General features: G+C 42.2%; 1 protein-coding gene across 2 annotated transcripts in view; it reads left to right on the forward strand.

Annotated features, from left to right (window-relative positions):
- The window catches only part of CSMD2 (CUB and Sushi multiple domains 2), a 693817-nt gene that overhangs the window by 608659 nt on the left and 72599 nt on the right, over positions 1–12559 (forward strand). For both annotated transcript variants that reach the window (XM_044945284.2, XM_044945283.2), the window contains 3 exons: positions 5394–5582; positions 7982–8128; positions 10943–11131. In XM_044945284.2, coding sequence (XP_044801219.2) covers positions 5394–5582; positions 7982–8128; positions 10943–11131 — 525 coding nt within the window. The remainder of the gene's footprint in view (positions 1–5393; positions 5583–7981; positions 8129–10942; positions 11132–12559) is intronic.

Here is a 12559-nt window from a genome sequence, read left to right on the forward strand (position 1 = left end):
ATCAATTGACTATGAATTGGGGTTTTAAGACAATTTTTATTGGAGTATAGTTGATCCAGCATGCCAGGCTAGCCCGAGGGACTCAGAAAGGTAAATTGAAAGGGTTATTTCCTGACCCTCAATTCTATTCTCTTGAGCCTTTCATTACGCAAGTACTCCCCCATCTCGATTACCGTAGCTTGGTCACACGTTCTGAAATCAGAAAGTGTGAGTTCTCCAACTTTGTTCTTCGTTTTCAAGATTATTTTGGATATTCTGAGTCTGCTGAATTTCCTGAATTTTAGAATCAACTTGTCAATATCTACAAAGAAACGAACTGAGATTTTTATAGAGACTGGGTTGAATCCATGGGCCAGTCTGGGTCTCACTGCCATCTTAACTGTATTATCTTCCAGTCCCTTAATAGAGATCATTTTCCATTCATAACCGCTTCATTGTACGACTTTCTTTCCCCTTTCGGCTCATTCTTCTCTTTCCTGCCTCAGATAATGCCTTTCCAGTGAAGTCCTAGTCCCCTCTGACAAGGATCAGACATTTTTCTGTCATCTTGGAGGCTTGCTCTGGCGACATAGAAAATTTGGTGAAACTCAAACCTAAAAAATCACAGTGTAATTATAGAATATCAAGGATAAAGAGAAACCATTATATTTAAATATACATTTATCTTTTCATGGATAAAAGCTAAATCAGACTCATAGCACTATTGAATCAAAAATAATACCTACCAAAAGATAAAATGCAGCAGGAAATATAATTGTAAACTGAAATTATAAACCCAGCTAAATTATCAGTTAAGAGTGAGAATGAATTAATGAAATCTTCAGATACACAAGGACTAAGTACAGTTACTGTCCTACTAAAAGCATAATTAAAGGATACACTTCAGTATATTACTCAATAACAAGCAATCCCCACATCTCAGTGGCTTAACACAACAAAAGTTTATATCTTCTTCAAAAAGTTTTCTGTAATCCAAATAACTCTATAGAGCTGCTAACTCCATGATCCAGGCTGCTTGACTCTTGTGCTGCTGTCTGAAAACCAGGCCCGCTCTTCCAACCTCCGTTGCAGCAAAGGAAGACAGAAGTGGACATTCGCATAAGGGCTTTGCACTTCCTCAGCCCCGAAGTGACACTCACGGTTCTACTCACATCTCATTGGCCAGAAATAGGCACATGGATGGAAAGTGAAGTTTTTTATATGCTCAGGAAATAAAAGAAAATGTGATATTGGTAAACCCCAGAAATATCTACCACATTTAGCAACTATCTGTTTAATTATTGAGTGGTAGGATTTATCTATATATTCTAAATACAAGTCCTTAATCAGATGTGTGATTTTCAAAAATTATTTCCCATTTTGTGGATTGTTTTTTCACTTTCTTAATGGGGTTCTTGAAGCACAGAAGTTTTTAATTTTGATGATGTCCAATTTATACATTTTTTTCTTTTGGTGTTCAGCAAGAAAATGAATACAGGTAGAATGATTTGGATATAAAAACTAACAATAAGCGAAGAAATCAGTGTTTCTGCATGGACTGCTTTCTGCAGGTCATGGGGTCACAAAGAGTCAGACACGACTGAGCGACTGAACAGCAATAACAAGAAATCAGTAAAATATAGTAGTAGATATGTTTATGTAGCCTGTAGAAAATAAAAAATCAGAAGACAACTGGACAAATAAATTACACTGGAGAACCTATTTAGAAGAAAGAAAAAATGAGTTAAGGACCCTTTCTTGCTGAGGAAAATCATAAATATGGATTAACCATGTACATTATTAAAAATATATACATTTAAATACAATGTTTAAATTTATACATAGTTTTCTTAAATTATGTATGCCCACAGTATGCATACATTCTAAATCCATAATCAAAAATAATGAGAGTAAAGAAAATTTGATTAATACAATGCGTGCATCTCAGTCATTCAGTCATGTCCAACTTTTTGCAACCCTGTGGGCTACAGCCATCCAGGCTCCTCTGTCCATGGGATTATCCCAGGCAAATACCAGAGTGGGTTGCCATTTCCTCCTCCAGGGAACCTTCCTGACCCAGGTATCGAACCTTTGACTCCTGTGGCTCCTGCATTGGTAGGCAGATTCTTTACCACTGAGCCACCTGGGAAGCCCTATGGTTAATCCAATAGGAAACATTAAAGGAGAAATTTTTTAAAAATCATGGTTAACAAAAATTGCAAAATAAGATAGCAAAACTAAGTGCAAATATATGTGCAACCATGATAAATACAATTGAATCAAACTGCTAATTAGAGATCAGAGATTTTTAGATTGGTAAAAATTTCAAAGTCTAGTTATAGGCTTTCCATGAACTTAGAATTGAATATCTTTATTTGCCTCTCTAGGGGCAAACTAGAGGCAAAACCCATCCCTGATCTGAAACAAAATATTAAAAAAAAAATAGATAGCAAGTACTAACCTCTAAAATCTGGTGTAGCAAAACTAATCTTAGACAAAATAGAATTTAAGGCAGAGAGCATTAAAGGGAATAAAGAGGAATATTTCATGCTGATAACATAATTTATCAAGAATATGTAAGAGTCATAAATGTCTTGGTACCTAACAATAGTATTGAAATATATAAAGGAAAAATTCATAAAATTACAGGGAGAAAGAGACAAATTCACAGTTATGGTGGTAGACTTCAACATCTCTGTCAATGACCAAGAATAAGCGATTAACATATTATTTGTAAAACATGGTTATATTGATGAATTTTTGTTGCAAAACACCATGCAAAAGTTTAGAGGCTTTAAAGAGTAATTATTTATTTGCTACAAAAGTTGCACTTTAAATATAAATACCAGATAGATATGAAATATGAAAGAAGAGAAAAAGATATGTCATAAAAATAGTAAACATAAGAAACATAAAGAAATTTCAAATAATACTCCAAGCAAGAAGTATTACTAAAAATAGAGATATTTCAAAATGACAAATAGGCTAATTTCATTAAAAGAGATATATAAGTATATATGCAGATGATAAAGCAAATTAAAAACACATGAAGGAAAAGCCAAGAGGAATGAATGTAAAAAATAAAGACAAACTGCAGAATAAGAGAAGATATTCAGAGTATGCATATTTTTAAAAAGGCCTTGAACGTAGACTACGTAAGGAACTTTTACAACTGAGTAATAAGACAATCCAATGAAAATATATGCAAGAGACTTGAACAGACACTTTGTAAAAGAAGATAATGAACGGCCAATAAATATATGAAAAGATGCTCAACATCATTAGTCACAAGGAAAATGCAAATTAAACCATAATGAAATATTACTGTGCACCCACTAGAATAGCTTAAATTTAAGACTAACAATACGAAGCATTAGAAAAATGTGGAGTAATTAGAATTTTCATATATTGCTGGTTGAGATATAAAATCTTATGGTCACTTTAGAAAACTGGTAGAAGTTTCTTCTGAAGATAAACACATCTATCCTATCACCCGGCAATTCTACTCCTAGTTATTTACTGAAGAGAAATGAAAACCCATATCCATAATAAGACTTTTATATTAATTCTGTAATAACCCCAAACTGGAAACAACCCCAATGTTCCTCAGTAGAATCAACCAGCAAATTGTCCTATGATTGCTGCCAAGTCGCTTCAGTTGTGTCTGACGGCAGCCCACTAGGCTCCTCCATCCATGGCATTTTCCAGGCAAGAGTACTGGAGTGGGTTGCCATTGCCTTCTCCTATGATTGCTAGAGAGCAATAAAAACAAAGGAAATGGTAATACATAGATCAGCATCAGTCGACTCCTACAAAAATGACATTTAGCAAAAGAAACCAGACCAAAAAATAATACATATGCGATTCTATTCGCATGAAGCTCTGGTACAAGCAAAACTCCTCTATGTTTATAGAAATAGCACCACTGATTCCCTGGAGCATTGGGGCAGATCATACTGTTTGCAAAGGGACATGAGAGAACTTTCCAGGGCAATGGAAATAATCTGTATTCTGATTGTGGTAGTGGTTACACAGGTGTATACATCTGCCTAAATGCAAATTGTGTACCTAAAATCTGTGCATTTTATTGTACGTAAATTATTTATCTAAGAATCTGAATTTAAAAAGAAATTCATGGGACTTCCCTGGTGGTCCAGTGTCTAAGACTCCACATTCCCAGTGAAGGGGCCCAGGTTCCATCCCTGGTCAGGAAACTGGATCCCACATGCTGGGCTGTTTCCTTCTGTTCCTGGTATAATCATAGTCATCATTGCTACCATTTATGGAGGCTATATGTTTCATGCTTTACATATATTATTTAGTTTAATACTATAATACATAGTATATATAATATAATCTTAATATATAATGAAACAACACAGTATCATATAATGTATAATATCATATCATATATAATCTTAATATATAATTACATAACATAACATATATGTGTGTATATATGACATTTGGTGTAAAACAACGGCACTGCAAGGTACAAGTCATCTTTCTGGGTTGGAAATGGAGAAGCAATTGCACAGAAAGGCAATAATTTGTTCAAGATCACATAGGTAGTAAGTGACAGAGGTGGACTCTAAATCCAGGTGTTCAGTTCAGTTCAGTCACTCAGTCGTGTCCGACTCTTTGTGACCCCATTGACTGCAGGACGCCAGGCCTCCCTGTCCATCACCAATTCCCGGAGTTTACTCAAACTCATGTCCATTGAGTCGTTGATGCCATCCAGCCATCTCATCCTCTGTCATCCCCTTCTCCTCCCGCCTTCAATCTTTCCCAGCATCAGACTCTTTTCAAATGAGTCAGCTCTTTGCATCAGGTGACCAAAGTATTGAAGCGTTAGCTTCACATCAGTCCTTCCAATGAATATTCAGGATTGATTTCCTTCAGGATGGACTGATTGGATCTCCTTGCTGTCTAAGGGACTCTCAAGAGTCTTCTCCAACACTACAGTTCAAAAGCATCAATTCTTCAGTGCTCAGCTTTCTTTATAGTCCAGCTCTCACATCCATACATGACTACTGGAACAACCATAGCCTTGACTAGACTCAAAATCCCATGTGCTTACCTCCGCCCTATACTCTGTACAAATCAAATCCAGTTAACTCTTGGGTTTGAGGATGCCTTATTGTTGTCTGTATGTATGTATCATCCCCACATGTGAGTTAACAAGTGCTTCCAGCCGACTGGCCAAGCCTGAGTCTCAGCAGGGCACTGACCCAGAATCAGAGACCAACTCACACCACAGAGCAGTATAATGAGGGGTGTCGGGATTTTGCTTGATGTGCTCAAATGCCGGCTGGCTTTCCAGTGGTTGTCCTCTACACCAGGGACGAGCCATTGTATTGGCATTCGTTCTACCTCCATCCCACATACCTGGTATTTCTCTTTCTTTCTCCAAGTGCACTGCCCAACGAATGAGCTTCTGACGGATTCCACAGGTGTGATCCTGAGTCAGAGCTACCCTGGCAGCTACCCCCAATTCCAGATCTGCTCTTGGCTGGTGAGAGTGGAGCCTGAATATAACATCTCCATCACAGTGGAGTACTTTCTCAGTGAGAAGCAGTATGATGAGTTTGAGATCTTTGATGGTAAGTAAATTAAATCGTTCCCTGCTGCAGACGGTACCGACTGGCTTAAACCCTAGGAATCTATGACACAGCCTCCCAGTTAGGACTTTCCATATGTTCCATGCAAGGTCTTTCTCTACTGCAGAAACTCCAGTACCATAGAAGTTGATGAGTTATATGATCCGAACAATGGGGCTGCTGGTATTGCAGCCCGGACCTTCTATAACACCCTCCCTTAAATCTAGCCACCATGCAAAGCTGGTACCTTGAATGTTAGCCAGTAAATGGGTCATAGTGAAGAGTATGCAGCCTCCAAAACCCAAAGAAGTCTACCAAACACTGTGCTTCTTTCTTGGTGGTAGGAGGGTAAAGGTGCAATAACCTGCTCTTTAATTTGGAGGAAATGGCTCAGCATGCCCTGGGCCATAGGACCCTAAAAAGTTCACCTGATTCTTTATAGGATTTTTCTCTCACCCTCTGGAGTACCTGTGTCCTGCATGTGTACTGGTGGTTCCTTCTGGCACATCAGATCCAGTTAATACAATGTCATCCACATAGTAAATCAATAAGCTGTATGCTGCAGGAAGTCCAGATGGTCCACATATCTTCCTACTACATTATGACAGAGCAGGAGAATTAACATCACTCTGGAGCAAGACACGGATGTATACTGTTGTCTATTTCATGTAAATGCGAACTGCTTATGATTGTCCTTTCTGGTAGGTAGAGAAAAGAATTCCTTGCTAGATCAGTACCTGCATTCCATATAACCAAGGCGATGATAATCTACTCTAATGAGGCTACTATGTCTGGCATAGCTACTGCAGTTGAAGCTTCCATGGGGTTAAGTTTTGGAAACGACTCCATTTCTTACCAATCCTAGCCATATATACTCCCGTTGTAACAAAGGAGCCTTGAGAGTCTTTGGGTTCCAGGTAGCAGCATCAAATTCACATGTTCTGTATACAGAAGTCTTCTAAATATCCAGACATTCCCTTTTCTCCAATATTCAGTTATCTGAATTACTAGTGGTAGGTCTTTTGGGATAAAGACTTGGGGAATCAGCACTGTATACATTGGTGGTGTTTTGCAAGGACCTGTTTCATCAGGACCCAGCCTCTTCTTCAGCCAAAGTGTTCTGGCTCAAGTCTCCAAATTATTCCAGTGTTTGGAACTTTCTATGCCCTTTTGGTTATATATTCATGATCTTTTTTGTTCATATGTTCATTTGGTTTTGGCTGTCCGTCTATCTTGCCCTGAGGAACATCACGTTCTGTGATCCATCTCCATCGAGCCTATAGATCAGGCCCTCCTGGTTGCCATCCCAACTTTGCTGCCCATTTTAGTAATCACCCCAGCCTTTCTCCTGACTGCTCAGTGCTTCCACCTGGCCTCTGAATTTAGACTCCTCTCCTTCCCATCAATACTGGGAAGCCCAGCTCTGAGACAGCATCCCCTCCCATCAGTTTCTGCCTACAGAGGATAGCTATTACTCAGGTTGTTGATGATGCTGGTCCTCACCTGCTCCACAGTGCATTTCTTATTGCTTCAGGAAATGATGTGTCCCCCAGATCCTTCTGAAGGCCACAGTCAGCTGGTGGGTGTTCTGGTCTAATACCGCAGGCCTGTCCCAGCATGCCATTTCTCTGGGCCATTTGACCCTTTCCTGCAGAGCTGTCACAGCCGTTCTGATGACTTTCCTGCGTGTGATGTGGTCCCTCACTTTTCCCACACTCCCAAGCCCTGTCTCAGCAGCATATGCCGACCATCACTCAGGGCTCTTTGCAGGATAATAAATCCTGTGTTTTGCATTATCCAGCTTTGTACTCTGCAGCCCTTGGATCGGCCCTCTTGGAATGCACTTCCAGGCATTTAAGGTAGAAAAAAAAAAAAAAAAGAAGAGGGAGGCCCTTCTGGAAGAGCCCTGGGAAGGAATATTGGGGAGCTGTGTTATTTATGACACTGAGACTTGATGTTTCCTCTAGCTTTATTGCTATATATTCATTCATATTTTTTTTTCCTATCTGGCAGGCCCTGAGCTGTTTTTTAATAGGCACAAGTAAGACGGTGAGGTAGAAAAAGTTCCCAGGTTGAAAACCAGCTCTTCCATTAACCAGCATCTTGACCTTGGGCAGGTCCCAGGATAGCAAATAGATGTCATCTCACCTGCCAACCACTCTGCATTGGCAGGGACTTCTTCAATCCCTGCTTTAGGGTTCATTAGGAAGATATCCTCGCTCAAGGCCTGTGGATGCGAGGGAGGAGTGGACAGACCGATGATGGTGCTGAGTTTCGGTCTTTAATCTTCATGTCTTCACTTGAGGAGGGGGAAATGGAAGGTGGTTACGTTTAAGGCATCAAGGTTAGTATCTCTGGTAACCGCAATAGTCTGTGATCCCGTGTCCACCATCTTCCCGCAGGGCCCTCGGGACAGAGTCCTCTGCTGAAAGCCCTCAGTGGGAATTACTCGGCCCCCCTGGTTGTCACCAGCTCGAGCAACTCTGTCTACCTGCGCTGGTCATCTGACCATGCCTACAACCGGAAAGGCTTTAAGATTCGGTATTCAGGTGAGTGAAACATAAGGACTCATGGGAAGGGCCGCAGCCCCTGAGCCCCTTAAGTTTCTCACCCAAAACAATAAGCCGTGGGCCACATTTTCGACTGCGATGCAGCTTCTCCACGAGCCTGGAGACCGGCAGCCTTTCTCCTCTGCTGAGTTTCTCTCACCTATAGCTGCAGAGTATCCTTGACATCCCACCTCTCCTCTCTCTATACCTCCCCACTTTTAACCTTTCCTTCTTGCTGCTTCTACTGCCAACCTGTGTCTTTTAGATAAGTTTATCGTATATGAGCTGATAATGCCTATAGGTGGTCCTGTCCCTAACACTGTTGAAATGTTAATAAAAGTCCCTTAAAACCAGAAAATCCTAAAGATGTGGGTCCCCAACTGGCAGATGTTAGACAAGCAGCAAGCAGTGGGCTGCATTCCCGGTCCAGGAGCCTCTCTTGTGCTCTGTGAGCCACGTCTCATAGGCAGAGTCAGATTGAGGGCCACGCCAGCTAACTATCTGCCAGGACACAAAACCATCCTTAGGAAGGTAATGAGGCAGAGAAAATCAAGGTTAACTGAACTCCCATCTGGGGATTACTGTCTATCATTGGAAAGAAAACTTGAAAAACTGCTTGCTGCCCGTGTTGCAGGGTAGTGGATCCATTGAGCTGTTGGCCTGTTCTGTGAGCTTGGGAACAGAAATGAATTACCTAAGACCATAGCCAGTTCCACCAGGGGCTGGTCCTCTCACGGCACTCTTTCCCTGGCTGCATTTGGCCTGAAAGAAACTGAAAATCGCTCATTCATGTCCAACTCTTTGTGACCCCATGGACGGTAACCCATCAGGCTCCTCTGTCCATGGGATTCTCCAGGCAAGAATACTGGAGTAGCTTGCCATGCCCTCTTCCTCCAGGGGATCTTCCCCACCCAGGGATCACACCTGGGTCTCCCACATTGCAGGTAGATTCTTCACCATCTGAGCCACCAGGGAAGCTGCATTTGGCCTGTGTCCCAAACAAATGTTGGGCAAATTTTCAAAGAATATTGATTAAGAGGGATGTCAAAACGTAGCCTGAGTTGCCTCTTGTCTCAATCCATCTCTTTGCACAGGCTGCCCACGTGGAAGACCAGCTCAAACTTAGCTGGTCTAGCTTTATTGTTATATAAAGCTAGAAATCTTAAGAAACTCTTGAGTAGGGATGGCTCCAGGTGAGGGCCAACCAGAAAAGCTGAAGGGATCCTGGGAGGAGGAGGAGCTTTACTTTCTCAGAGTCCATTTCCTCTGCAAAGTAGACCCCAATTCTCAGTTCTTCTTCATGGAAAAGAAACCTTAAGCTACTGTCAGGGAGATTCAGGCTGATTTCCTAGCAGCTACTAACACAAAAAAGAAATAAAGCAATTTAGTAGCATTTCACTGTGCCGATTGCTACCCCCTGAACTAGAAGTCATTAAGGAGTTGCCCTTGGCTTGATGTTTTTAAAGATTAATCACATGTTTGTGGGTAATGAGTCACTTATAATACACATGCCACTGCAGAAAGTGAATTAATTACATGGTGAAACAATAAGTCCTTAATGGAAACACAGGAGAATCTTGTAATTTGCCCGTGCCTCTATCACTGTGACAAAGTATATTTTATAACTGAGATTCTTGTTGGTGACTGAGGTAGACTTGTGGATACCACATAAACAGGACACAGTTGGCAAAGCAGAAGCAAAGGAGGGTGTCTGCCTTGGAAGGGGAGGTTTGAGAACTTCAGTTTCACCAGCTGAGGGATGTAATCACGTAAGAGGCCAGCGGATACAGGAAGGGTCCTGGCATCTACGTCCTGACTTATCCCGCGCCAGGGATGCTGAAAGCAGATGGGCTTGCCCTTTGTGCTCCTTTGGTCAGCCCTCTTTCCTGGCCTCACAGAACTTCCCCCTGAGGCTCTCTGGCAGAGGTTTGTGTTGCAAGGTCTCTGAGGCTGGGGTCTTTGTCTATTCTCTTCACTGTCATATTCCCAGCACTTAGAATAGCACCTGACATATAAGAGACACTTGATGTCTGTCTGTTGGATAAATGAATGAAATAAATTGAAATTGTATGTCAAGAGGAAATGAGGACTGTGGGTTTCATGTCCTGGGTTGCCACAACTCCCTCTCTGCCTCCAGCCCCCTACACAACAGAAAGCAGGACTTGGACCATTTACTGAGCACAGAGTGCCCTGCACCAGGCTAGGGGCTTTACAGAGAAGATCCCGTTGAAATTATCCCAAAACCTATGAGGAAGGCATTGCCAATCCTAACGTCCAGGTGAGGAAAGTGGAGCTAAAAGAGCCTGAGAGATTTGTCTCACGTCACAGACCTGTGGAAAGTTGGGAAGTGGAACTCAAGCGCAGCCCTGACTCCAGAGGCCTCAGCCCTGCAGTCACATCTTTCTGAAACCAAGCACATCAGATTGTTTTCTGTGTCTCTTTGGGAGCTAGCGGGATTTGAGAGCCTGAGCTTAGCTGCACAGCCTGTGCTGCCTCCAGACCCAAAGGTGACCCAGTGCTTCATAGAACTGTTTCTTTTTTCCTTTCTTCTCTTGTCGTTCCTTTCCTTCTCCCCCTTTCTTTTCCTTCTCTTCTCTTCTCTTTTCCTTTCTTTTCTTTTCGTTTCTTTGGCTGTCCTAGACTGATTGACTGCTTTGCAGTACCGACTTCCTAACTAGCAGTCGACCTGGCAGTGGTGAAGATGGGAAGGAGGGGGAGAAGCAAGGCAGGGGGTGGAGGGGGGGCGCTGCATGAAGAAGGACCACCTCTGTCTTCCCGCTGCACACGGTCCCTGACCTTCATCTTGCCATGCAGCTCCCTACTGCAGCCTGCCCAGGGCTCCCCTCCATGGCTTCCTCCTGGGCCAGACCAGCACCCAGCCCGGAGGCTCCATCCACTTTGGCTGCAATGCCGGCTACCGCTTGGTGGGACACAGCATGGCCATTTGTACCCGGCACCCCCAGGGCTACCACCTGTGGAGTGAGGCCATTCCTCTCTGTCAAGGTAAGAAGCTGGTGGGAAAGAGGGGACTGGGTGCTTGGGTCCTACCCACAACTTGGGCTTGTCCCAGAACCAATCACTTCCAAATGTGGGATTACTCATGGATGATTAATTCATTCTTTCAGCAAACATGTATTGAGGATCCATAATGTCTGAAGCCCTAGAGATATACACATGTGTAAAACAAAGCCTCGGTGTTTTCAGAGCAGAGAAGGAGATGGGTTGTTGTTGTGCAGTTGATAAGTCCTGTCCTCTTTGTGACCCCATGGACTACAGCATGCCAGGCTTCCCTGTCCTTCACTCTTCCCTGGGGTTTTCTCAGATTCATGTCCAGTGAGTCAGTGATGCTGTCTAACCATCTCATCCTCCGTCATCCCCTTCTCCTCCCACCTTCAATCTTTCCCAGCATCAGGGTCTTTTCCAGTGAGTCGGCTCTTCCCATCAAGTGGCCAGAGTATTGGAGCTTCACCTTCAGCATCCGTCCTTCCAATGAATATTCAGGACTGATTTCTTTAAGGAGATAGATATGTAGCACAGAAATGCAAGAAGGAAGGAAGTGCTGTATCAGGAGTACAAATGGGGTTGGGGGAGCCCAGGGGTAAGAGGGGACCTACCTGCTCCTTGACAGCTAGGGAATTCCCACAAGAGGGGTCACTTGGGCTCATAGGACAAGAGAAGTCAAGAGCCAGGCACTGGCAAGGAAAGCTTTCTAGGCAATAGCAAGAGCATTTGCAAAACCACAGACAATGAGAGAGATCACAAAATAGGCCACACAACTGATGGTGTCTGAAGCAGCATGCCAGGTAGCAGAAGACGAGCGGCCGGGGGGAGCAGAATGGACAGTGACCACCACCTGTGAAATCAGCAGTGATCAAGCGCCTGATACACACCAGGCAGTTAACATGCATTGCTTTCGGTCATTTGTGGAATTTTGTTTTCTTAAAGCAATATACATTCAGACTAGAGATCTGAAGAAAAAACTATAGATAATGCAAAAGAAAAGTATAAAAGACCTATAACCCCATCAATTGAAATCACCACTTTGAACATTTCCTTTGGTCTTTCATATATTATTGATAAAAATGGCATTATTGGTGTACAAAGCTCTCATATTTTGTTATCACTTATTACATGATTAAATACACTTTGTTATCAATATTTGCAATGATCTGTAGCACTGTAGAAAAACTCACTTGTTCAAGTATCATCCTATTGTTGGTCATTTGAACTTCCATATTTTTTGCTGCTATAAACAGTGCTTCTGTTTAAATCCTTATAATTCTATCCTTGGGGACATCCATATTTATCTCTTTAAAATAAATTCCCAGAAATGAGATTATTGAATCATACCTATATAAAGTCTACAGCTTTTGACACTCCTTGCTACCCAGAAAGCTTTTCTTCTTTTATAATTCCACTGCAGCATGTTGT

This window comes from Bubalus bubalis, chromosome 6 (assembly GCF_019923935.1).
Source record: "Bubalus bubalis isolate 160015118507 breed Murrah chromosome 6, NDDB_SH_1, whole genome shotgun sequence".
NCBI classification, from domain to species: Eukaryota; Metazoa; Chordata; class Mammalia; order Artiodactyla; family Bovidae; genus Bubalus; species Bubalus bubalis.